The following is a 25,699-nucleotide window of genomic DNA, read 5'->3' on the forward strand; positions in this document are numbered from 1 at the left end:
GCCAAGATGGCGGCGGCGCTGAGGGGCCGCGCCAAGATGGCGGCGGCGGGAGCGGCCTGAGGAGCGGCCGGAGCTCCCCGCGCTCCCTCCGCGGCCCCGCCGCCCCTTCTGGGGGGGGTCCCCCTGGCTTTGGGGGGCTCGGAGAGAGCGCGGAGATGGCGGAGGAGAAGAAGCTGAAGCTGAGCCACACGCTGCTGCCCGCCGAGTCCATGAAGGTGATGGCGGAGGCCATGGGGGTCGCGGGGGTCCCTGAGGAGACGTGTCAGCTGCTGGCGGAGGAGGCGAGCTACCGCCTCAAGGAGGTGGCGCAGGTGAGGGGGAGACCCCGAAATTTGGGGGGGGCACAGGGAGTGGGAAGGGGAGAGGGACCCCTTTGGATCCCCCAGGTGTGGGAGGTGGGGATGGGGAGGGGGAGACCCCAAAATTTGGGGGCTGGGTGTGGGGTGGGACCCCCTTGGAGCTCAAACTTCCCCCCCCAAATCCCCTTTCCCCTTCATTTTCCCACTTTGGACCCCTTTTCCCCCTAAACCTCCTTTTCACCCCTTAATTCCTTCCAAAATGCCCCTTTCTCCCCCTTTTTTCATCCTAAGCCCTCTTTCCTCCTTAAAGTGCCCCTCAGATCCCCATTTTGCCACCCAAAATCCCTTTTTCATCCCTTTCTCCTCCCATTTTCTTGCTTTAAAGCACTTTTTTCTCCTCTTTTTTCCCCCTTTTCCTTTCTTTTTTCCCCTAAACCTTGTTTTTCCCTCTAATCCGTGCCCAAAATCCCTTTTTTTCCCCCACAGGATGCTCTCAAGTTCATGCACATGGGGAAGAGACGAAAACTCACAACAGGAGATGTCGATTTTGCCCTCAAGCTGAAAAATGTGGAGGTAAAAACCCCACCAAATTGAGGGGAAAAAAACCCAAAATTGAGGGAATCCCCTCAGAATTGAGGGAAGCTTTTCCAAAGTTGAAAAAAATCCCTTCAAAATTGAGGGAATTCCCTCAAAATCGAGAGAAACTCACGCAGGAATTGAGGGGAATTTCTTCCAAATTAAGGGAATTACCCCCAAAATTGAGGAAAACAGCTGCAAAACGAGAGGAACTCCCCTCACAATCAAGGAGAATCCTTTGGAAATCAAAGAAAGCTCCCCAGAATTGTGGGAAACTCTTCCAAATCAAGGGAAACACCCCCCAAAGCTGAGGAAAACTGTCCCAGTTTGAGGGAAATGCCCTAACATTGAGGGAAATCACCCCAACATTGAGGGAAATTTTCCCAAACCAAAGGAAATTCCTCAAAATCCTGGGAAATCCCCCCCAAATCCAAGGAAATCCCCCCAAAACTGAGGGGAAATGCAGGAAAACTGAAGGGAAACTCCTTCAAAACCAGGAAAACTCCCCCAAAATCATGGAAAATCCCTTCAAAACAGGGAAATGCCCCCTAAACCAAGGGAAACCTCTCCAAAAATTGAGGAAACCCCATCCAAATCCAGGGAAACTCCCCCAAAACAGAGGGAGATCCTCTCAAACCAAGAGGAACCCCCCAAAACCAAGGGAAACAGCCCGAAAAATGAGGGAAACCTTCCCAAATGGAGGGAAACGCCCCAAAATCCAGGGAAATCCCCCCAAATCCAAGAGAAAGTTCCATAAAACTGAGGCAAACTCCCTGGAAATGGTGTGAAATGGCCCCGAAATCCAGGAAAATCCCCCCAAAACCCCACGAATCCCCCCAAAATCCCGGGGAAACCCCCCTTTACTGTGTCCCCAGCCCCTGTACGGGTTCCACGTCCAGGAGTTCATCCTGAGGGAAAAACCTTCCTGAAACTGAGGGAAACTCCCCCAAAATCAAAGGAAATGTCCCCAAAATTGAGGGAAACATCCTGAAAACTGAGGGAAAGCCGCCCAAAACTGAGGGAAAGCCGCCCAAAACTGAGGGAAAGCCACCCAAAAAAGAGGGAAACCCTTCGGAAACTGAGGGAAATCCCCCCCAAAACTGAGGGAAATCCCCCCAAAACTGAGGGAATCCACTCGGAAATTGAGGGGAACTCCCTGGAAATGGTGTGAAATGGCCCCAAAATCCAGGAAAATCCCCCCAAAAATTGGGAGAAATCCCCCCGAAATCCCAGGAAAACCCCCCTTTCCTGTGTCCCCAGCCCCTGTACGGGTTTCACACCCAGGAGTTCATCCTGAGGGAAAAACCTCCCCGAAACTGAGGGAAACGCCCCCAAAATCAAAGGAAATGTCCCCAAAATTGAGGGAAACACCCTGAAAACCAAGGAAAGCCCCAAAACTGAGGGAAAGCCACCCAAAACTGAGGGAAACACCCCCTAAAACTGAGGGAAACCCTTCAGAAATTGAGGGAAATTCCCCCAAAACTGAGGGAAAGCCCCCCAAAACTGAGGGAAGGGCCTTGGGAATTGAGGGGAACTCCCTGGAAATGGTGTGAAATGGCCCCAAAATCCAGGGAAATCCCCCCAAAAACCAACGAACCCCCCCAAAAACCCCACGAATCCCCCCAAAATCCCAGGAAAAGCCCCCTCAGCCCCGTTTTTCTGTGTCCCCAGCCCCTGTACGGGTTCCACGCCCAGGAGTTCATCCTGAGGGAAAAACCTCCCCGAAACTGAGGGAAACTCCCCCAAAACCAAAGGAAACGTCCCCAAAATTGAGGGAAATCCCCCCAAAACCCCACGAATCCCCCCAAAATCCCAGGAAAAGCCCCCTCAGCCCCGTTTTTCTGTGTCCCCAGCCCCTGTACGGGTTCCACGCCCAGGAGTTCATCCTGAGGGAAAAACCTCCCCGAAACTGAGGGAAACTCCCCCCGAAAAGGAGGGAAACCCTTTGGAAACTGAGGGGAATTCCCCCAAAACTGAGGGAATCCCCTTGGAAATTGAGGCAAACTCCCTGGAAATGGCGTGAAATGGCCCCGAAATCCAGGAAAATCCCCCCAAAAACCAATGAATCCCCCCAAAAATCCCAGGAAAACCCCCCTCTTCTGTGTCCCCAGCCCCTGTACGGGTTCCACGCCCAGGAGTTCATCCTGAGGGAAAAACCTCCCTGAAACTGAGGGAAACGCCCCCAAAATCAAAGGAAACGTGCCCAAAACTGAGGGAAACACCCCAAAACTGAGGGAAAGCCCCAAAACTGAGGGAAAGCCCCCCAAAACTGAGGGAAATCCCCCCAAAACTGAGGGAAAGCCCCCCAAAACTGAGGGAAGGGCCTTGGGAATTGAGGGGAACTCCCTGGAAATGGTGTGAAATGGCCCCGAAATCCAGGAAAATCCCCCCAAAACCCCACGAATCCCCCCAAAAATTGGGAGAAATCCTCCCAAAATCCCAGGAAAAGCCCCCTCAGCCCCGTTTTTCTGTGTCCCCAGCCCCTGTACGGGTTCCACGTCCAGGAGTTCATCCTGAGGGAAAAACCTCCCCGAAACTGAGGGAAACTCCCCCAAAACCAAAGGAAACGTCCCCAAAATTGAGGGAAATCCCCCCAAAACCCCACGAATCCCCCCAAAATCCCAGGAAAAGCCCCCTCAGCCCCGTTTTTCTGTGTCCCCAGCCCCTGTACGGGTTCCACGCCCAGGAGTTCATCCTGAGGGAAAAACCTCCCCGAAACTGAGGGAAACTCCCCCAAAACCAAAGGAAACGTCCCCAAAATTGAGGGAAATCCCCCCAAAACCCCACGAATCCCCCCAAAATCCCGGGAAAAGCCCCCTCAGCCCCGTTTTTCTGTGTCCCCAGCCCCTGTATGGGTTCCACGCCCAGGAGTTCATCCTGAGGGAAAAACCTCCCTGAAACTGAGGGAAACTCCCCCAAAACCAAAGGAAACGTCCCCAAAATTGAGGGAAATCCCCCCAAAACCCCACGAATCCCCCCAAAATCCCAGGAAAAGCCCCCTCAGCCCCGTTTTTCTGTGTCCCCAGCCCCTGTACGGGTTCCACGCCCAGGAGTTCATCCTGAGGGAAAAACCTCCCCGAAACTGAGGGAAACTCCCCCAAAACCAAAGGAAACGTCCCCAAAATTGAGGGAAATCCCCCCAAAACCCCACGAATCCCCCCAAAATCCCGGGAAAAGCCCCCTCAGCCCCGTTTTTCTGTGTCCCCAGCCCCTGTACGGGTTCCACGCCCAGGAGTTCATCCTGAGGGAAAAACCTCCCTGAAACTGAGGGAAACTCCCCCAAAACCAAAGGAAACGTCCCCAAAATTGAGGGAAATCCCCCCAAAACCCCACGAATCCCCCCAAAATCCCAGGAAAAGCCCCCTCAGCCCCGTTTTTCTGTGTCCCCAGCCCCTGTACGGGTTCCACGCCCAGGAGTTCATCCCGTTCCGCTTCGCCAGCGGCGGCGGGCGGGAGCTGTACTTCTACGAGGAGAAGGAGGTGGATCTGAGCGACATCATCAACACCCCCCTGCCCAGGGTGCCCCTCGACGTCTGCCTCAAGGGTGGGGGGCTGGAGGGGGGATTTGGGGAGGATTTTGGGAGGATTTGGGGGGATCTGGGGGGGATTTCAAGAGGATTTGTGAGGATTTTGGGGGCTGGAGGGGGGATTTGGGAGGATTTGGGGAGGATTTGGGGGCTGGAGGGAGGATTTGGGGGGATTTTGGGAGGATTTGGGGAGGATTTGGGGGCTGGAGGGAGGATTTGGGGGGATTTGTGAGGATTTGTGAGGATTTTGGGGGCTGGAGGGGGGATTTGAGGGGATTTCTGGAGGATTTGTGAGGATTTTGGGGGCTGGAGGGGGAATTTGAGGGGATTTGTGAGGATTTGTGAGGATTTTGGAGGCTGGAGGGGGGATTTGGGATGATTTTGGGGGCTGGAGGGGGGATTTTGGGGGGATTTCAGGAGGATTTGTGGGGATTTTGGGGGCTGGAGGGGGGATTTGGGGGGATTTCCGGAGGATTCGGGGTGTTTGGAGGGATTTCAGGAGGATTTATGGGGATTTTGGGGGCTGGAGGGGGGATTTGGGGGGATTTTGGGAGGATTTGGGGTGTTTGGAGGGATTTCAGGAGGATTTATGGGGATTTTGGGGGCTGGAGGGGGGATTTGGGGGGATTTTGGGAGGATTTGGGGTGTTTGGAGGGAGTTATGGGGAGATGTGGGGGGATTTTGGGAGCTGGAGGGAGGATTTGGAGGAATTTGGGGAGGATTTGGGGTGTTTGGAGGGAGTTATGGGGAGATCTGGGGGAATTTGGGGAGGATTGGGGGGGATTTTGGGAGGATTTGGGGAGCTGGAGGGGGGATTCAAGGGGATTTCAGGAGGATTTGTGGGTATTTTGGGGGCTGGAGGGGGGATTTGGGGGGATTTTGGGAGGATTTGGGGGGTTTTGGGAGGATTTGGGGGGATTTTGGGAGGATTTGGGGAGATTTTGGGAGGATTTGGGGGATTTGGAGAGGATTTGGGGGGCTGGAGGGAGGATTTGTGAGCATTTTGGGAACTGGAAGGGGATTTGGGGGGATTTCGGGAGGATTTGGGGGGCTTTGGGGGGCTGGAGGGGGGATTTGGGGGGATTTTGGGGGCTGGACGGGGGATTTTGGGGGACTTAAGGGGATTTGGGGAGTTGGAGAGGGAACTTGGGGGAATGGGAAGGGATTTGGGGGAATTTTGGGGAGTTATGGGGGGCTTTTGGGGTAGTGAAGGGGGGATTTGGGAGGCTGGAGGGGGGATTTGGGGGGATTTCAGGATGATTTGTGAGGATTTTGGGGGCTGGAGGGGGGGATTTTGGGAGGATTTGTGGGGATTTCAGGAGGATTTGAGGGGTTTTGGGGGCTGGAGGGGGGATTTTGGGGAAGATTTGTGAGGATTTTGGGGGCTGGAGGGGGGATTTGAGGGGATTTGTGAGGATTTGTGAGGATTTTGGGGGCTGGAGGGGGGATTTTGGGGAGGATTTGTGAGGATTTTGGGGGGATTTGGGAGGATTTTGGGGGATTTGGGGAGGATTTGGGAGGATTTGGGGGGCTGGAGGGGGGATTTTGGGAGGATTTGGGGGGATTTGTGAGGATTTTGGGGCTGGAGGGGGGATTTTGGGAGGATTTTGGGGATTTCAGGAGGATTTGTGGGGATTTTGGGGACTGGAGGGGAGATTTGGGAGGATTTTGGGGTTTCAGGAGGATTTGTGAGGATTTTGGGGGCTGGAGGGAGGATTTTGGGGAGGATTTGGGGAGGATTTGGAAGGCCCGGATGGAAAACCCCTGATTTGGGTCCTTTTCAAGGCGAATTCCGGGGCTGGGATTTGAGCGGATTTGGGGCGTTCTGGAGATGCTTTTTTGGGGTGATTTCAGTCTGATTTCCCTTTTTGGGGTCCCCCCCAGCCCACTGGCTCAGCATCGAGGGGGTGCAGCCGGCGATCCCCGAAAATCCCCCTCCAGGTGCGTGACCCCCCCCCCCCAAAAAAAACCCCTTCCCTAAACCCCCCAAAAATGGGGATTTTTTTTTTTTATTTTATTTTTTTCCCCTCTTCTTTCCCCAAATTTTGGGGACCCCCTGACCCCGTTTCTGTGCCCCCCTCAGCCCCCAAGGAGCAGCAGAAAGCCGAGGCCACCGAACCCCTGAAATCGGCCAAGCCCGGCCAGGAGGACGAGGGGACCCCAAAATCCAAAGGGCCGGGAGGGGCCGGGGGCGATGGAAAAGGTGGGGTTTGGGGTGGTTAAAGGGGATTTTGGGGGGATTTAAGGGGGTTTTGGGGGGGCTTGGAGGGGTTTTTGGGGGAATTAAAAAGGATTTGGGGGGATTTAAGGGGGATTTGGAGGGATTAGGGGGGGTTTTGGGGGGCTTGGAGGGGTTTTTGGGGGAATTAAAAAGGATTTGGGGGGAATTATGGGGGATTTGGGGGGATTTAAGGGGGTTTTGGGGGGCTTGGAGGGGTTTTGGGGGGATTTAGGGGGATTTAAGGGGTTTTTTTGGGGAATTGTAGGGGCTTTAGGGGGGATTTGGGGGAATTTAAGGGGGTTTTGGGGGGATTATGGGGGATTTGGGGGGATTATGGGGAGTTTGGGGGAATTTAAGGGGGTTTTGGGGGGATTAGAAGAGTTTGGGGGGATTTAAGGGATTTTTTGGGGGGATTAGGGGGAGTTTAAGGCAGGTTTGGGGGGATTTAAGGGGTTTTTGGGGGATTTAAGGGGGCTTGGGGGATTAGGGGGAGTTGAAGGGAGGTTTTGGGGGGATTTTGGGGGCTTTGGGGGGATTATGGGGGATTTGGCGGATTTAAGGGGTTTCTGGGGGAATTTAAGGGGGTTTTGGAGGGATTAGGGGGAGTTTAAGGGAGGTTTTGGGGGAATTGAAAAGGTTTTGGGGGGGATTAGGGGGGATTTAAGGGGAGATTTGGGGGGATTTACGGGATTTTTTTGGGGGGCTTGGAGGTTTTGGGGCGATTGGGGGAGTTTAAGGGAGGTTTGGGGGGATTTAAAAGGTTTTGGGGGGATTTAAGGGGGGATTTAAGGGGGTTTAGGGTGGGTTTGGGGGTGTTAAGGGAGGTTTTGAGGGGGTTTGGGGGATTAAGAGGGATTTGGGGGGGATTTAAGGGGGTTTGGGGGTGTTAAGGGAGGTTTTGAGGGGGTTTGGGGGGATTAAGAGGGATTTGGGGGGGATTTAAGGGGGTTTGGGGGTGTTAAGGGAGGTTTTGAGAGGGTTTGGGGGAATTAAAGGGGATTTAAGGGAGGTTTTGGGGTGGCTGGAGGGGTTTTGGGAAGGATTTGGGGCGATTCTAGGGGATTTAGGGTGTTTTGGGGGGTTTTGGGGAGTTTAGGGTGGGTTTGGGGGTGCTTGGAGGGGTTTTGGGGAGATTTACGGGGCTTTAGGGTGGGTTTGGGGGGGTTAAGGGAGGTTTAGGGGGGATCAAGGGGCGTTTGGGGGATTTAAGGGGGGTTTTGGGGGGCTTGGAAGGTTTTTTGGGGGATTTAAGGGGGATTTGGGGAGATTAAAAAGGTTTGGGGGGATTATGGTGGATTTGGGGGGTTTGGAGGGGTTTTTGGGGGAATTTAAGGGGGTTTTGGAGGGATTAGGGGGAGTTTAAGGGAGGTTTTGGGGGAATTGAAAAGGTTTTGGGGGGGATTAGGGGGGATTTAAGGGGAGATTTGGGGGGATTTACGGGATTTTTTGGGGGGCTTGGAGGTTTTGGGGGGATTAGGGGGAGTTTAAGGGAGGTTTGGGGGGATTTAAAAGGTTTTGGGGGGATTTAAGGGGGGATTTAAGGGGGTTTAGGGTGGGTTTGGGGGTGTTAAGGGAGGTTTTGAGAGGGTTTGGGGGGATTAAGAGGGATTTTGGGGGGATTTAAGGGGGTTTGGGGGTGTTAAGGGAGGTTTTGAGAGGGTTTGGGGGGATTAAGAGGGATTTTGGGGGGATTTAAGGGGGTTTGGGGGTGTTAAGGGAGGTTTTGAGAGGGTTTGGGGGGATTAAGAGGGATTTTGGGGGGATTTAAGGGGGTTTGGGGGTGTTAAGGGAGGTTTTGAGAGGGTTTGGGGGAATTAAAGGGGATTTAAGGGAGGTTTTGGGGTGGCTGGAGGGGTTTTGGGAAGGATTTGGGGCGATTCTAGGGGATTTAGGGTGGGTTTTGGGGGGTTTTGGGGAGTTTAGGGTGGGTTTGGGGGTGCTTGGAGGGGTTTTGGGGAGATTTACGGGGCTTTAGGGTGGGTTTGGGGGGGTTAAGGGAGGTTTAGGGGGGATCAAGGGGCGTTTGGGGGATTTAAGGGGGGTTTTGGGGGGCTTGGAAGGTTTTTTGGGGGATTTAAGGGGGATTTGGGGAGATTAAAAAGGTTTGGGGGGATTATGGTGGATTTGGGGGGTTTGGAGGGGTTTTTGGGGGAATTTAAGGGGGTTTTGGAGGGATTAGGGGGAGTTTAAGGGAGGTTTTGGGGGAATTGAAAAGGTTTTGGGGGGGATTAGGGGGGATTTAAGGGGAGATTTGGGGGGATTTACAGGATTTTTTGGAGGGCTTGGAGGTTTTGGGGGGATTAGGGGGAGTTTAAGGGAGGTTTGGGGGGATTTAAAAGGTTTTGGGGGGATTTAAGGGGGGATTTAAGGGGGTTTAGGGTGGGTTTGGGGGTGTTAAGGGAGGTTTTGAGGGGGTTTGGGGGATTAAGAGGGATTTTGGGGGGATTTAAGGGGGTTTGGGGGTGTTAAGGGAGGTTTTGAGGGGGTTTGGGGGGATTAAGAGGGATTTGGGGGGGATTTAAGGGGGTTTGGGGGTGTTAAGGGAGGTTTTGAGAGGGTTTGGGGGAATTAAAGGGGATTTAAGGGAGGTTTTGGGGTGGCTGGAGGGGTTTTGGGAAGGATTTGGGGCGATTCTAGGGGATTTAGGGTGGGTTTTGGGGGGTTTTGGGGAGTTTAGGGTGGGTTTGGGGGTGCTTGGAGGGGTTTTGGGGAGATTTACGGGGCTTTAGGGTGGGTTTGGGGGGGTTAAGGGAGGTTTAGGGGGGATCAAGGGGCGTTTGGGGCATTTAAGAGGGGTTTTGGGGTGGATTGGGAGGATTTAGGGCAAGTTTTAAGGGATTTTTGGGGGTCTAAAAGGGTTTTGGGGGTGATTTAAGGCGCTTTCGGGTGCTAGGTGACTTTTGGGGTATTCCAGGGAAGGCCAAGAAATCCCCTATGATTTTGAGGAGAAACCAACGGGGTTTTGGGGACTTTAGGGGGGGGTTCCTGATGTTTTTGGGGTCCCCAGGGAAGGAGAAGAAGCCCCCGTTGCTGGAGGGGCCCCCCCTGCGGCTGAAGCCCCGCAGCGTCCACGAGCTGTCGGTGGAGCAGCAGCTCTACTACAAGGAGATCACCGAGGCCTGCGTGGGCTCCTGCGAGGCCAAACGGGCTGTGAGTCACCCCAAAATCCCCCCAAAATCACCCCAAAATCCTACAGGGCCCAAAACCCTACAAGGAGTCATCAAAACCCCCCAAAATCCCCCAAAATCTGCCCCTGCGAGGGGATCACCGAGGCCTGCGAGGCCAAACGGGTCCTGAGTCACCCCAAAACCACCCTGAAATCAACCCAAAACCACCCCAAAAATGCCCCAGAACCACCCCAAATTCTCCCCTAAACCACCCCCAGAACCACCCTAAAGCCACCTCAAAAATACCCCAAAATCCCCCCAGAACCACCCCAAAATCACCCCACAATCACCCCAAAACTACGTCAAGAACACCCCAAAAATGCCCCAAAACCGCCCCAAATTCACCCCAAAAGCACCCCCAGAACCACCCCAAAATCACCCCGAAATCACCCAAAATCACCCCAAAACTACGTCAAGAACACCCCAAAAATGCCCCTAAAACCACTCCAAAACCACCCTAAAATCATCCCCAAAATCACCGAAAATCCTACAGAGCCCAAAACCCTACAGGGAGTCATCAAAACCCCCCAAAATCCCCCAAAATCTGCCCCTGCGAGGGGATCACCGAGGCCTGCAAGGCCAGACGGGTCCTGAGTCACCCCAAAACCACCCCAAAATCACCCCAGATTCGTCCCAAAACTACATCAAGAACACCCCAAAAATGCCCCAGAACTGCTCCAGATTCACCCCAAAACCACCCCCAAAATCACCCCAAAATCACCCCAAATTCACCCCAGAACCACCCCAAAACCAGCCCTAAAATCAACCCAAAACCACCCCAAAATCACCCAAAATCCTACAGGGCCCAAAACCCTACAAGGAGTCATCAAAACCCCCCAAAATCCCCCAAAATCTGCCCCTGCGAGGGGATCACCGAGGCCTGCAAGGCCAAACGGGTCCTGAGTCACCCCAAAACCACCCTGAAATCAACCCAAAACCACCCCAAAAATGCCCCAAAACCACCCCAAATTCTCCCCTAAACCACCCCCAGAACCGACCTAAAACCACCTCAAAAATACCCCAAAATCCCCCCAGAACCACCCCAAAATCACCCCACAATCACCCCAAAACTACGTCAAGAACACCCCAAAAATGCCCCAAAACTGCCCCAAATTCACCCCAAAAGTACCCCCAGAACCACCCCAAAATCACCCCGAAATCACCCAAAATCACCCCAAAACTACGTCAAGAACACCCCAAAAATGCCCCTAAAACCACTCCAAAACCACCCTAAAATCATCCCCAAAATCACCCAAAATCCTACAGAGCCCAAAACCCTACAGAGCCCAAAACCCTACAGGGAGTCATCAAAACCCCCCAAAATCCCCCAAAATCTGCCCATGCGAGGGTTCCTGCGAGGCAAAACGGGTCCTGAGTCACCCCAAAATCCCCCGAAATCAACCCAGAACCACCCCAAAAATGCCCCAGAACCACCCAAAATTCTCTCCAAAACCACCCCCAGAACCATCCCGAATTCACCCCAAAACCACCCCCAGAACCGCCCTAAAACCACCCCAAAACGATCCCAAAATCACTCCAAAATCAACCCAAAACCACTCTCAGAACCACCGCAAAATTACATCAAGAACACCCCAAAATCACCCCAAAAAATGCCCCGAAACCACCCCAAAACCACCCCTGGGTGTCCCCAGTGTCCCCAAAGTGTCCCCAAATGTCCCTGGGGTGTCCCCTGAGTGTCCCCAAATGTCCCCAGGGAGTCCCTGGCGTGTCCCTAAATGTCCCCAAATGTCCTTGGGGTGTCCCCAAATGTCCCTGGGGTGTCCCTAAATGTCCCCAAATGTCCCCAGGGAGTCCTTGGGGTGTCCCCAAATGTCCCTGGGGTGTCCCCAGTGTCCCCAGGGTGTCCCTAAATGTCCCTGGGGTGTCCCCAATGTCCCCAGGGTGTCCCCTAAGTGTCCCCAGAGTGTCCCCAAATGTCCCCAGGGTGTCCCTGCGTGTCCCTGGGGTGTCCCTAAATGTCCCCAATGTCCTTGGGGTGTCCCCAAATGTCCCCAGGGAGTCCCTGGCGTGTCCCCAAATGTCCCCAGGGTGTCCCCTGAGTGTCCCCAAATGTCCCCAGGGTGTCCCGGGGTGTCCCCAATGTCCCCAAATGTCCCTGGGGTGTCCCCAATGTCCCCTGAGTGTCCCCAGGGTGTCCCTAAATGTCCCCAGGGAGTCCCTGGCGTGTCCTTGATGTCCCCAGGGTGTCCCCTAAATGTCCCTAAGTGTCCCCAATGACCCCAGGGTGTCCCCAGGGTGTCCCCTGAGTGTCCCTAGATGTCCCTGAGGTGTCCCCAATGACCCCAGAGTGTCCCCTAAGTGTCCCCAATGTCCCTGGGGTGTCCCCTAAGTGTCCCCTGAGTGTCCCCAAATGTCCCTGGGGTGTCCTCAGTGTCCCCAGGGTGTCCCCAAATGTCCCCAGGGAGTCCTTGGGGTGTCCCCAATGTCCCTGGGGTGTCCCCAGTGTCCCCTGAGTGTCCCTAAATGTCCCCGGGGTGTCCCTAAATGTCCCCAGGGTGTCCCCAGGGTGTCCCCTGAGTGTCCCCAAATGTCCCCAGGGTGTCCCTGCGTGTCCCTGGGGTGTCCCTAAATGTCCCCAATGTCCTTGGGGTGTCCCTAAATGTCCCCAGGGAGTCCCTGGCGTGTCCTTGATGTCCCCAGGGTGTCCCCTAAATGTCCCTAAGTGTCCCCAATGACCCCAGGGTGTCCCCAAAGTGTCCCTAAATGTCCCTGAGGTGTCCCCAATGACCCCAGGGTGTCCCCTAAGTGTCCCCAAAGTGTCCCTAAATGTCCCTGAGGTGTCCCCAAATGTCCCCAGGGTGTCCTCAGTGTCCCCTGAGTGTCCCCAGGGTGTCCCTAAATGTCCCTGGGGTGTCCTCAGTGTCCCCAGGGTGTCCCTAAATGTCCCTGGGGTGTCCCTAAATGTCCCCAAATGTCCCCAGGGAGTCCTTGGGGTGTCCCCAAATGTCCCTGGGGTGTCCCCAGTGTCCCGAGGGTGTCCCTAAATGTCCCCGGGGTGTCCCCAATGTCCCTGGGGTGTCCTTGATGTCCCCAGGGTGTCCCCAAATGTCCCCAAATGTCTCTGGGGTGTCCCCAATGTCCCCAAATGTCCCCAATGTCCCCAAATGTCCCCAAATGTCCCCACAGGAGGCCCTGCAGAGCATCGCCACCGACCCCGGCCTGTACCAGATGCTGCCGCGCTTCAGCACCTTCATCTCCGAGGGGGTGAGCCCAGGGGCACCGAAATCCCGGGAAACGGCCCCAAAATCCCTGGGAATGGCCTCAAAATCCCCTGGGAATGGCCTCAAAAATTGTGGGGGTCCCCAAAGTCCCAGGAATGGGTCCAAAATCCTGGGAAATGGCCCCAAAAATCGTGGGGGTCCCAAATCGCTGGGAATGACCCCAAAACCCCCTGGGAAATGGCCCCAAAATCCCTGGGAATGGCCCCAAAAATTGTGGGAGTCCCAAAAATCCCAGCAATGGGTCCAAAATCCTGGGAAATGGCCCCAAAAAATCCCTGGGAATGGCCCCAAAACCCCCTGGGAGTGGCCCCAAAACCCCCTGGGAGTGGCCCTAAAATCCTGGGAAATGGCCCCAAAAGTTGTGGGGTCCCAAAAATCCCTGGGAATGGCCCCGAAATCTTGGGATATGGCCCCAAAAATCCCTGGGAATGGCCCCAAAATCCCCTGGGAATGGCCCCAGCCCCCCCTGGAGGTGTCCCCAAAATCCCAGGAAATGTCCCCAACCCCCCAGGGATGTCCCCAAGCCCCCCTGGAGGTGTCCCCAAGCCCCTGGGAATGTCCCCAAATCCCCAGGGATGTCCCCAAACCACCCTGGAGATGTCCCCAAACCCCCTGGGAATGTCCCCAAACCCCTGGAGGTGTCCCCAAACCACCCTGGAGATGTCCCCAAACCCCCTGGAGGTGTCCCCAAGCCCCCCAGGGATGTCCCCAAACCCTCTGGAGATGTCCCCAACCCCTCTGGAGATGTCCCCAAACCCCCTGGGATGTCCCCAACCCCTCTGGAGGTGTCCCCAAGCCCCCCAGGGATGTCCCCAAACCCCCTGGGATGTCCCCAAACCCCTGGAGGTGTCCCCAAACCCCCTGGGATGTCCCCAAGCCCCCAGGGATGTCCCCAAACCCCCTGGGATGTCCCCAAGCCCCCAGGGATGTCCCCAAGCCCCCCAGGGATGTCCCCACGGTGTCCCCAGGTGCGGGTGAACGTGGTGCAGAACAACCTGGCCCTGCTCATCTACCTGATGAGGATGGTGAAGGCCCTGATGGACAACCCCACGCTGTACCTGGAGAAATACGTGAGTGTCACCTGTGTCACCGAGTGTCACCGAGTGTCACCCTCTGGGACCTCCCTGTCACCTCCCTGTCACCTGTGTCACCTCCCTGTCACCCTCTGTCACCCCGATGTCCACTCTGATGGACAACCCCACGCTGTACCTGGAGAAATACGTGAGTGTCACCTGTGTCACCTCCTTGTCACCTGTGTCACTTCCCTGTCACCTCCCTGTCACCTGTGTCACCTCCCTGTCACCCTCTGTCACCCCGATGTCCACTCTGATGGACAACCCCACGCTGTACCTGGAGAAATACCTGAGTGTCACCTGTGTCACCTCCCTGTCACCTCCCTGTCACCTGTGTCACCGAGTGTCACCCTCTGTCACCTCCCTGTCACCTTCTGGGACCTCCCTGTCACCCTCTGGGACCTCCCTGTCACCTCCCTGTCACCTGTGTCACCGAGTGTCACCTCCTTGTCACCTGTGTCACCTCCCTGTCACCTCCCTGTCACCTGTGTCACCTCCCTGTCACCTGTGTCACTGAGTGTCACCCTCTGTCACCTCCCTGTCACCCTCTGGGACCTCCCTGTCACCTCCCTGTCACCTGTGTCACCCCCCTGTCACCTCCCTGCCACCTGTGTCACCTCCCTGTCACCTCCCTGTCACCCTCTGGGACCTCCCTGTCACCTGTGTCACCCTCTGTCACCCCTTGTCACCTGTGTCACCGAGTGTCACCCTCTGTCACCTCCCTGTCACCTTCCGGGACCTCCCTGTCACCCTCTGTCACCCCGATGTCCACTCTGATGGACAACCCCACGCTGTACCTGGAGAAATACCTGAGCGTCACCTGTGTCACCCCCCTGTCACCTGTGTCACCTCCCTGTCACCTGTGTCACCTCCCTGTCACCAAGTGTCACCTTCTGTCACCTCCCTGTCACCTCTCTGTCACCTCTCTCTCACTCTCTGTGCTCCCAATGTCTGCTTGTGTCCCTACCAGGCTCTGATGGACAACCCGAGTGTCCCCAAGTGTCCCAAATGTGTCCTCAGGTGTCCCCGAGTGTCCCCAAGTGTCCCAAACGTGTCCCCAGGTGTCCCCGAGTGTCCCAAACGTGTCCCCGAGTGTCCCTAATGTGTCCCCAAGTGTCCCAAATGTGTCCTCAGGTGTCCCAAACATGTCCCCAAGTGTCCCAAACGTCTCCCTGAGTGTCCCCAAGTGTCCCAAACATGTCCCCAAGTGTCCCAAACGTCTCCCTGAGTGTCCCCAAGTGTCCCAAACGTGTCCCCAAGTGTCCCAAACATGTCCCAGCCGTGTCCCAAATGTGTCCGAGTGTCCCCAAGTGTCCCAAACATGTCCCAGCCATGTCCCAAATGTGTCCCTGAGTGTCCCTGAGTGTCCTAAACATGTCCCCAAGTATCCCAAACGTGTCCCTGAGTGTCCCCAAGTGTCCCAAATGTGTCTCCGCATGTCCCTAACATGTCCCAGCTGTCCCTGCGTGTCCCCAAGTGTCCCCAAGTGTCCCTAACATGTCCCCAAGTGTCCCAAACGTGTCCCTGAGTGTCCCCAAGTGTCCCAAACGTGTCGCCGCATGTCCCTAACATGTCCCAGCTGTGTCCCTGCGTGTCCCCGCGTGTCCCCAAGTGTCCCAAACATGTCCCCAAGTGTCCCAAATGTGTCCCTGAGTGTGCCCAAGTGTCCCAAACGTGTCCCCAAGTGTCCCAAACATGTCCCAGCCGTGTCCCAAATGTGTCCCTGAGTGTCCCAAATGTGTCCGAGTGTCCCCAAGTGTCCCAAACGTGTCCCTGAGTGTCCCAAACGTGTCGCCGCATGTCCCTAACATGTCCCAGCTGTGTCCCTGCGTGTCCCTGCGTGTCCCCAAGTGTCCCAAACATGTCCCCAAGTGTCCCAAATGTGTCCCTGAGTGTGCCCAAGTGTCCCAAACGTGTCCCTGAGTGTCCCCAAGTGTCCCAAACGTGTCCCAGCCGTGTCCCAAATGTGTCCCTGAGTGTCCCCAAGTGTCCCAAACATGTCCCAGCCATGTCCCAAATGTGTCCCTGAGTGTCCCTGAGTGTCCCTAACATGTCCCCAAGTATCCCAAACGTGTCCCTGAGTGTCCCCAAGTGTCCCAAACGTGTCCCAGCCGTGTCCCAAATGTGTCCCTGAGTGTCCCCAAGTGTCCCAAACGTGTCCCAGCCGTGTCCCAAATGTGTCCCTGAGTGTGCCCAAGTGTCCCAAACATGTCCCCAAGTATCCCAAACGTGTCCCCAAGTGTCCCAAACGTGTCCCTGAGTGTCCCCGAGTGTCCCAAATGTGTCCCAGCCGTGTCCCAAATGTGTCCCTGAGTGTGCCCAAGTGTCCCAAACGTGTCCCAGCCGTGTCCCAAATGTGTCCCTGAGTGTGCCCAAGTGTCCCAAACGTGTCCCTGAGTGTCCCCAAGTGTCCCAAACGTGTCCCTGAGTGTCCCCTCGTGTCCCCGTCCCGCAGCTGCACGAGCTGATCCCGGCGGTCATGACGTGCATCGTGAGCCGCCAGCTGTGCCTGCGGCCGGACGTGGACAACCACTGGGCCCTGCGGGACTTCGCCGCCCGCCTGGTGGCCCAGGTGTGCAAGAACTTCAGCACCACCACCAACAACATCCAGTCCCGCATCACCAAAACCTTCACCAAGGTGGGATTTGGGGTCAGGAATGGGGATTTGGGGTCAGGAATGGGGATTTGGGGTGTGGGGTGTGGGACAAGAACTTCAGCAGCACCACCAACAACATCCAGTCCCGCATCACCAAAACCTTCACCAAGGTGGGATTTGGGGTCAGGAACGGGGATTTGGGGTCAGAAATGGGGATTTGGGGTGTGGGGTGTGGGACAAGAACTTCAGCAGCACCACCAACAACATCCAGTCCCGCATCACCAAAACCTTCACCAAGGTGGGATTTGGGGTCAGGAACGGGGATTTGGGGTCAGAAATGGGGATTTGGGGTGTGGGGTGTGGGACAAGAACTTCAGCACCACCACCAACAACATCCAGTCCCGCATCACCAAAACCTTCACCAAGGTGGGATTTGGGGTCAGAAACGAGGGATTTGGGGTCAGGAATGGGGATTTGGGGTGTGGGGTGTGGGACAAGAACTTCAGCACCACCACCAACAACATCCAGTCCCGCATCACCAAAACCTTCACCAAGGTGGGATTTGGGGTCAGGAATGGGGGATTTGGGGTCAGAAATGGGGGATTTGGGGTCAGGAATGGGGGATTTGGGGTCAGGAATGGGGATTTGGGGTCAGAAATGGGGATTTGGGGTCAGAAATGGGGATTTGGGGTCAGGAATGGGGGATTTGGGGTGTGGGGTGTGGGACAAGAACTTCAGCACCACCACCAACAACATCCAGTCCCGCATCACCAAAACCTTCACCAAGGTGGGATTTGGGGTCAGAAATGAGGATTTGGTGTCAGAAATGGGGGATTTGGGGTCAGGAATGGGGATTTGGGGTCGGAAATGGGGATTTGGGGTCAGAAATGGGGATTTGGGGTGCAGGGTGTGGGACAAGAACTTCAGCACCACCACCAACAACATCCAGTCCCGCATCACCAAAACCTTCACCAAGGTGGGATTTGGGGTCAGAAATGGGGATTTGGTGTCAGAAATGGGGGATTTGGGGTCAGGAATGGGGATTTGGGGTCGGAAATGGGGATTTGGGGTGTGGGGTGTGGGATGGGGATGGGCCCAGGTGTGCAAGAACTTCAGCAGCACCACCACCAACATCCAGTCCCGCATCACCAAAACCTTCACCAAGGTGGGATTTGGGGTCAGGAATGGGGGATTTGGGGTCAGGAATGGGGATTTGGGGTCAGAAATGGGGGATTTGGGGTCGGAAATGGGGATTTGGGGTGTGGGGTGTGGGATGGGGACGGGCCCAGGTGTGCAAGAACTTCAGCACCACCACCAACAACATCCAGTCCCGCATCACCAAAACCTTCACCAAGGTGGGATTTGGGGTCAGAAACGGGGGATTTGGGGTCAGGAATGGGGATTTGGGGTGTGGGGTGTGGGACAAGAACTTCAGCAGCACCACCAACAACATCCAGTCCCGCATCACCAAAACCTTCACCAAGGTGGGATTTGGGGTCAGAAATGGGGATTTGGTGTCAGAAATGGGGGATTTGGGGTCAGGAATGGGGATTTGGGGTCAGAAATGGGGGATTTGGGGTCAGGAATGGGGATTTGGGGTCGGAAATGGGGATTTGGGGTCAGAAATGGGGATTTGGGGTGCAGGGTGTGGGACAAGAACTTCAGCACCACCACCAACAACATCCAGTCCCGCATCACCAAAACCTTCACCAAGGTGGGATTTGGGGTCAGAAATGGGGATTTGGTGTCAGAAATGGGGGATTTGGGGTCAGGAATGGGGATTTGGGGTCAGAAATGGGGGATTTGGGGTCAGGAATGGGGATTTGGAGTCAGAAATGGGGGATTTGGGGTCAGAAATGGGGATTTGGGGTCAGGAATGGGGATTTGGGGTCAGAAATGGGGATTTGGGGTGTGGGGTGTGGGACAAGAACTTCAGCACCACCACCAACATTGAGTCCTGTATCACCAAAACCTTCACCAAGGTGGGATTTGGGGTCAGGAATGGGGATTTGGGGTCAGGGATGGGGTTGGGAATGAGATATGGGGTGTGGGATCTGGGATTTGGGATCTGGAGTCAGGAACGAGGAATTTGGGATTTAGGATCTGGGATTCTGGATTTGGGGTCAGGAATGCGGAATTTGGGGTCAGGAATGGGGAATTTGGGATCTGGGATTCTGGATTTGGGGTCAGGAATGGGGGATTTGAGGTTTGGGATTCTGGATTTGGGGTCAGGAATGGGGAACTTGGGGTTTGGGATCTGGGCTTTGGGGTCAGCCGAGGGTCATCGTTTTGCCCCCAACCAGAGCTGGGTGGACGACAAGACCCCCTGGACGACGCGCTACGGCTCCATCGCGGGGCTGGCCGAGCTGGGCCACGACGTGAGTGGCACCTGTGACACCCCAGTGACACCAGTGACACCCTGAGTGGCACCTGTGACACCCCAGTGACACCCTGAGTGGCACCTGTGACACCCCAGTGACACCCCAGTGACACCCTGAGTGGCACCTGTGACACCCCAGTGACACCCCAGTGACACCAGTGACACCCTGAGTGGCACCTGTGACACCCCAGTGACACCCCAGTGACACCCCAGTGACACCCTGAGTGGCACCTGTGACACCCCAGTGACACCCCAGTGACACCAGTGACACCCTGAGTGGCACCTGTGACACCCCAGTGACACCCCCAGTGACACCAGTGACACCCTGAGTGGCACCTGTGACACCCCAGTGACACCCCAGTGACACCAGTGACACCCTGAGTGACACCAGTGACACCCCAGTGACACCCCAGTGACACCAGTGACACCCTGAGTGACACCAGTGACACCCCAGTGACACCCCAGTGACACCAGTGACACCCTGAGTGGCACCTGTGACACCCCAGTGACACCAGTGACACCCTGACTGGCACCTGTGACATCAGTGACACCCTAAGTGACATCAGTGACACCCCAGTGTCACCCTCAGTGTCACCCTCAGTGTCACCCCCATGTCCCTGTGTCACCTCCATGTCTCTGGGTCACCCTTGTGTCCCCCCCAATGTCCCCAATGCCCCCAAATGTCCCCAAAGTCTTCCACTGTCCCCAAAGCCCCAAAATGTCCCCACTGTCCCCAACGCCCCCAAAGTCCCCAATGTCCCCAAACATCCCCAAATGTCCCCGATGTCCCCAAACGTCCCTGATGTCCCCAAATGTCCCCGATGTCCCCAACCCCCAATGCCCCCAAATGTCCCCGATGTCCCCAAACGTCCCTGATGTCCCCAACCCCCCAACGCCCCCAAATGTCCCCGATGTCCCCCATCCCCTACAATGTCCCCAACGCCCCCAACGTCCCCAGATGTCCCCAGATGTCCCCTCTGTCCGCAGGTGATCAAGACCCTGATCCTGCCGCGGCTCCCGGCCGAGGGCGAGCGGGTGCGGAACATTCTGGAAGGGCCGGTGGTCAGCAACATCGACCGCATCGGGGCTGACCACGTGCAGACCCTGCTGCTGGTGGGTGAGGGGGGACAGCCCGGGGACACCCTGGGGACACCCTGGGGACACCTCGGGGTCATGGGGACACCCTGGGGACACCTTGGGGACACCTCGGGGACACCTTGGGGTCATGGGGACACCCTGGGGTCATGGGGACACCCTGGGGACACCCTGGGGACACCTTGGGGACACCCTGGGGACACCCTGGGGACACCTTGGGGACACCTCGGGGTCATGGGGACACCCTGGGAACACCCTGGGGACACTCTCAGGACAGCTTGAGGACACCCTGGGGATCTTGGGGACACCCTGGGGACACCCCGGGGACACCCTGGGGATCCTGGGGGCACCTTGGGGATCCTGGGGACACCCTGGGGATCTTGGGGACACCCTGGGGACACCCTGGGGACACCCCAAGGACACCCTGGGGATCCTGGGGGCACCTCGGGGACGCCCTGGGGACACCTTGGGGACACCTCGGGGACACCCTGGGGATCCTGGGGACACCCTGGGGACACCTCGGGGACACCCTGGGGTCACCTCAGGGACACCTTGGGGATCCTGGGGACACCCTGGGAGTATGGGGATACCCTGGGGACACCCTGGGGACCCTGGGGACACCCTGGGGACACCCTGGGGACACCTCAGGGACACCTGGGGCCAAGTTGGGGACACGTTGGGGACACTCAGAAACAAGACACGTCCCCAGTCCTCCCAATGTCCCCAGTGATGTCCCCAACGATGTCCCCAATGTCCCCAAAGAAGCTCTGTGCCCCCGTGCTGGGGCTGTCCCCAGTGATGTCCCCAGTGTCATTCTGATGTCCCCAACGATGTCCCCAATGTCCCCAACGATGTCCCCAATGTCCCCACAGAAGCACTGTGCCCCTGTGCTGGCCAAGGCGCGTCCCCCCCCCGACAGCCCCGAGTCCTACCGGGGCGACTTTGGCTACCTGGGGGGGCTCCTCTGCTCCCACGTGGTCAAGGCGCGGGCGCAGGCGGCCCTGCAGGCCCAGCAGGTCAACAGGACCACGCTGACCATCACCCAGGTGACCCTGGGGACACTGGGGGACATCAGGGGGATTGGGGGGAATGAGGGGATTGGGGACGTTGGGACATGGGGGCACAGGGGGCCCTGCAGGTGACCAGGACCCCGCTGACCATCACCCAGGTGACACTGGGGACATTTGGGGACATCGAGGGGACTGGGGACACTGGGACATGGGGACACAGGTGGCCCTGCAGGCCCTGCAGGTGACCAGGACCCCGCTGACCATCACCCAGGTGACACTGGGGGGATTGGGGGACTGGGGGACTGGGGACACAGGTGGCCCTGCAGGCCCTGCAGGTGACCAGGACCCCGCTGACCATCACCCAGGTGACCTTGGGGACATCGGGGACGTTGTGGGAGGGGGACAGGGGAGGGGGGGGGTCTGCAGCCACCCGGTGCCAGCCCAGGGGGTCACTGGGCCCTCACCTGGGTGGGCTTGGGGACACCTGGGGACACCTGAGGACACGGGGGGGGGGGGCAGGGAGGGGTTGTGGGGACACCTGGGGGACACCTGGGGACACGTGGCCACCCTGGAGGGTCCTGGTCCACGCAGGGGTCACCTCTCTGGGACCTGTGTCCCCGTGTCCCCCTGTCCTCCCACGGCCGGCGGCCCCCTCTGTGTCCCTCCGTCCCCCAGGTGACCGATGTCCCCCTGTGTGTCCCTGTCCCCCCTGTGACCGCTGTCCCCAATGTCCCTGACTGTCCCCAGTGTCCCTGACTGTCCCCAATGTCCCCATTGTCCCCAATGTCCCCGTGTCCCCAATGTCCCCATTATCCCCAATGTCCCCAATGTCCCTGACTGTGTCCCCAATGTCCCCAATGTCCCTGACTGTCCCCAATGTCCCTGACTGTCCCCAGTGTCCCCAATGTCCCTGACTCTGTCCCCAATGTCCCTGTGTCCCCAATGTCCCTGACTGTCCCCAATGTCCCTGACCGTGTCCCCGCTGTCCCCGCAGCCGCGCCCAACACTGTCCCTGTGTCCCCAATGTCCCCAATGTCCCTGACTGTCCCCTGTGTCCCTGACTGTCCCCAGTGTCCCCAATGTCCCTGACTGTCCCCAATGTCCCTGACTGTCCCCTGTGTCCCTGACTGTCCCCAGTGTCCCCAATGTCCCTGACTGTCCCAATGTCCCTGACTGTCCCCAATGTCCCTGACTGTCCCCTGTGTCCCTGACTGTCCCCAGTGTCCCCAATGTCCCAGTGTCCCCAATGTCCCTGACTGTCCCCAATGTCCCTGACTGTCCCCTGTGTCCCCAATGTCCCTGACTGTGTCCCCAATGTCCCTGACTGTCCCCAATGTCCCTGACTGTCCCCTGTGTCCCCGCAGCCGCGCCCGACGCTGACGCTGTCCCAGGCCCCGCAGGCCCCGGGGGGGCCCCCGCGCCCCCCCAGCATCATCAAGGTCCCCAGCGCCATCGCCCTGCCCGTCCCCGTGCCCGTCCCCGTGCCCACGCTGGCCCCCGGCCGCCCCGGGACCCCCACCCAGCCCTCGCCGCCACCCCCCAAGTTCATCGTCATGTCCTCGGCCAGCAGCGCCGGCCAGCAGGTACGGGGACAGGGGGGGGACATGGGGACATCGGGGATATTGGGGACAGGGGGACACGGGGGGACAGGGGGACACGGGGGGACGGGGGGGACATGGGGACATCGGGGATATTGGGGACAGGGGGACACGGGGGGACACGGGGACATTGGGGATATTGGGGACAGGGGGACACGGGGGGACAGGGGGGGACACGGGGACATTGGGGATATTGGGGATATTGGGGACAGGGGGACACGGGGGGACGGGGGGGACATGGGGACATCGGGGATATTGGGGACAGGGGGACGTGGGGGACACGGGGGGACAGGGGAGGACACAGGGACATCGGGGATATTGGGGACGGGGGGACAGGGGAGGACACGGGGACATCGGGGATATTGGGGATATTGGGGACAGGGGGACACGGGGGGACAGGGGGGGACACGGGGATATTGGGGATATTGGGGACAGGGGGACACGGGGGGACAGGGGAGGACACGGGGACATCGGGGATATTGGGGATATTGGGGACAGGGGGACACGGGGGGACAGGGGGGGACACGGGGATATTGGGGATATTGGGGACAGGGGGACACGGGGGGACGGGGGGGAACATGGGGGACAGGGGGACACAGGGATATGGGGCATGGGGACAGGGGGATATGGGAATATTGGGGACATGGGGATATGGGGACAGGGGGATATGGGAATATTGGGGACATGGGGATATGGGGACAGGGGGATATGGGAATATTGGGGACAGGGGGACATAGGGACAGGGGGACATGGGGATGTGGGGACATTGGGGATATTGGGAATAGGGGGACATGGGGACACGGGGGACAGGGGCACATGGGGATATGGGGAGGGGGGACATTGGGGACATGGGGACAGGGGGATACGGGGATGGGGATATGGGGACAGGGGGACACAGGGACAGGGGGACACGGGGATATGGGGACACGGGGACAGGGGGACACGGGGATATGGGGATATGGGGACAGGGGGACACAGGGACATGGGGACATGGGGACAGGGGGATATGGGGAGGGGGGACATTGGGGACATGGGGACAGGGGGATACGGGGATGGGGATATGGGGACAGGGGGACACAGGGACATGGGGACATGGGGACAGGGGGATATGGGGATGTGGGGACGTGAGGACATCGGGGCACACAGGGACATCGGGACACTGCTGAGGGGACATGGGGAGGGACAAGGAGGGGACAGTGGGGGGACACCAGGGACAACAAAGGGGACACAGGGGACACGCAGGGAACAAGGGGGGGACAACAGGGACATCGAGGACACCCCGGGGGAGGGTGGGGGACAGGACACACCAGGGCCACCCCCGAGGTGCCACCGAGGTGACCAAAAGTGCCCCCCTTTGTCCCCCCCCCCCCTCCCCAGGTGATCACCCTGAGCACGTCCCCCGCGCCCACCGCCACCTCCCCGGTCACCACCACCGTCCCCAGCGTGCAGCCACTGGTCAAACTGGTGTCGGCGCCCGCCGTGCCCGGCGCCGGCGGTGCCAGCGGCGTGTCCGGCGCTGCCGGCGGCGTCCCCAGCGCGGCGGTGCAGAAATACATCGTGGTGTCCCTGCCCGCCGCGGGTGACACCAAAGGCACCGCTGGCACTGCCGCCACCACCCCCAGTGCCCCCGGTGCCACCCCCCCGGCGCCGCAGTTGTCCCCAAGTGCCACCACGGTGGCCACCACGGCGGCCAGCGGCGGCGGCAGCGGCGCGTCCCCGGTGGCGGCCACGGTCAAGGCGGAGGCTGGGGACAGTCCCCAAGGGCCGGCGGGGGCCACCGCTGGCACCTTCGGTAAAGCCAACGGGACCCCCGCGGGTGGGACACAGGAGCCACAGGGTGGCCAGTGACCGGCCAGTGACCGGGCAGTGACCGGGCAGTGGCGGCCAGGGGGCCAGAGGGTCACTGAGGGGTCACTGAGGGGTCACTGAGGGGTCCTGGGGGTGGCAAGGGGGGGCTGAGGGACCCCAAAGTGTCCCCAGGGGGGTCCTGGGTGTGACAAGGGGGGGCTGGGGGACCCCAAGGTGTCCCCAAATTGTCCCCAGGGGGTCCTGGGGGTGACAAGGGGGGGCTGGGGGACCCCAAAGTGTCCCCAAATTGTCCCCAGGGGGTCCTGGGGGTGACAAGGGGGGGCTGGGGGACCCCAAAGTGTCCCCCTGAGCCCCCCTGGGGTCCCCACCTCGGGGCTGTGAGGAGCTCAATAAACTCCCAGTTCACCCCAGTTCATCCCAGTTCATCCCAGTTCGTCTCAGTTCTGCATCACGTGCGGGGGCAACACCAGGGGAGGGGCCCCAGTTCATCCCAGTAACCCCCAGTATCCCCCCAATGCCCTCCCAGTTCATCCCAGTAACCACCAGTATCCCCCCAGTGCCCTCCCAGTTCATCCCAGTAACCACCAGTATCCCCCAGTGCCCTCTCAGTTCATCCCAGTATCCACCCAGTACATCCCAGTAGCTCCAGTGCCTGTCCCAGTTCGTCCCAGTCACCCCAGTGCCACCTGTGGGGGGTGGGGCAGCCAATGGGAGGGGGGGGCGGTGGCGGTGACGTCACCGGGGGGCCCCGCCCCTCCCCCCCCCCCCCCCGGTGTCCCCTGGGTCGTTCCCCTCCCGCGGGGACAGCGCGGGGCACCCGCCCAGTTCATCCCAGTTCATCCCAGTACCCTCCCAGTGCCCCCCCAGTGCCCTTCCAGTGCCCCCCCAGTGCCCTTCCAGTGCTCCCAGTTCATCCCAGTTCATCCCAGTACCCTCCCAGTGCTCTCCCAGTGCCCTCCCAGTGCCCTCCCAGTGCCCCCCAGTGCCCTTCCAGTGCTCCCAGTTCATCCCAGTTCATCCCAGTGACCCCCCAGTGCCCTCCCAGCGCTCTCCCAGTGCCCCCCCAGTGCCCTTCCAGTGCTCCCAGTTCATCCCAGTGCTCTCCC

At 58.3% G+C, this 25,699-nt stretch overlaps 1 protein-coding gene across 1 annotated transcript; it reads left to right on the forward strand.

The window, feature by feature from the left end:
- Positions 1 to 24,717, forward strand: TAF6 (TATA-box binding protein associated factor 6). Its single transcript, XM_082300558.1, has 14 exons — positions 1 to 311; positions 786 to 872; positions 4,266 to 4,419; positions 6,287 to 6,343; positions 6,486 to 6,605; positions 9,631 to 9,773; positions 12,938 to 13,015; positions 14,001 to 14,102; positions 16,561 to 16,743; positions 19,005 to 19,079; positions 20,069 to 20,194; positions 21,049 to 21,222; positions 22,551 to 22,769; positions 24,162 to 24,717. The coding sequence occupies exons 1-14, from the start codon at positions 156 to 158 to the stop codon at positions 24,630 to 24,632; spliced, it is 2,145 nt and encodes a 714-aa protein (XP_082156684.1). The 5' UTR covers positions 1 to 155; the 3' UTR covers positions 24,633 to 24,717.
- The last annotated feature ends 982 nt before the right edge of the window (positions 24,718 to 25,699 follow it).

The sequence above is a fragment of the Coloeus monedula genome (assembly GCF_965178545.1).
Source record: "Coloeus monedula genome assembly, chromosome: 40".
Classification (NCBI taxonomy): domain Eukaryota; kingdom Metazoa; phylum Chordata; class Aves; order Passeriformes; family Corvidae; genus Coloeus; species Coloeus monedula.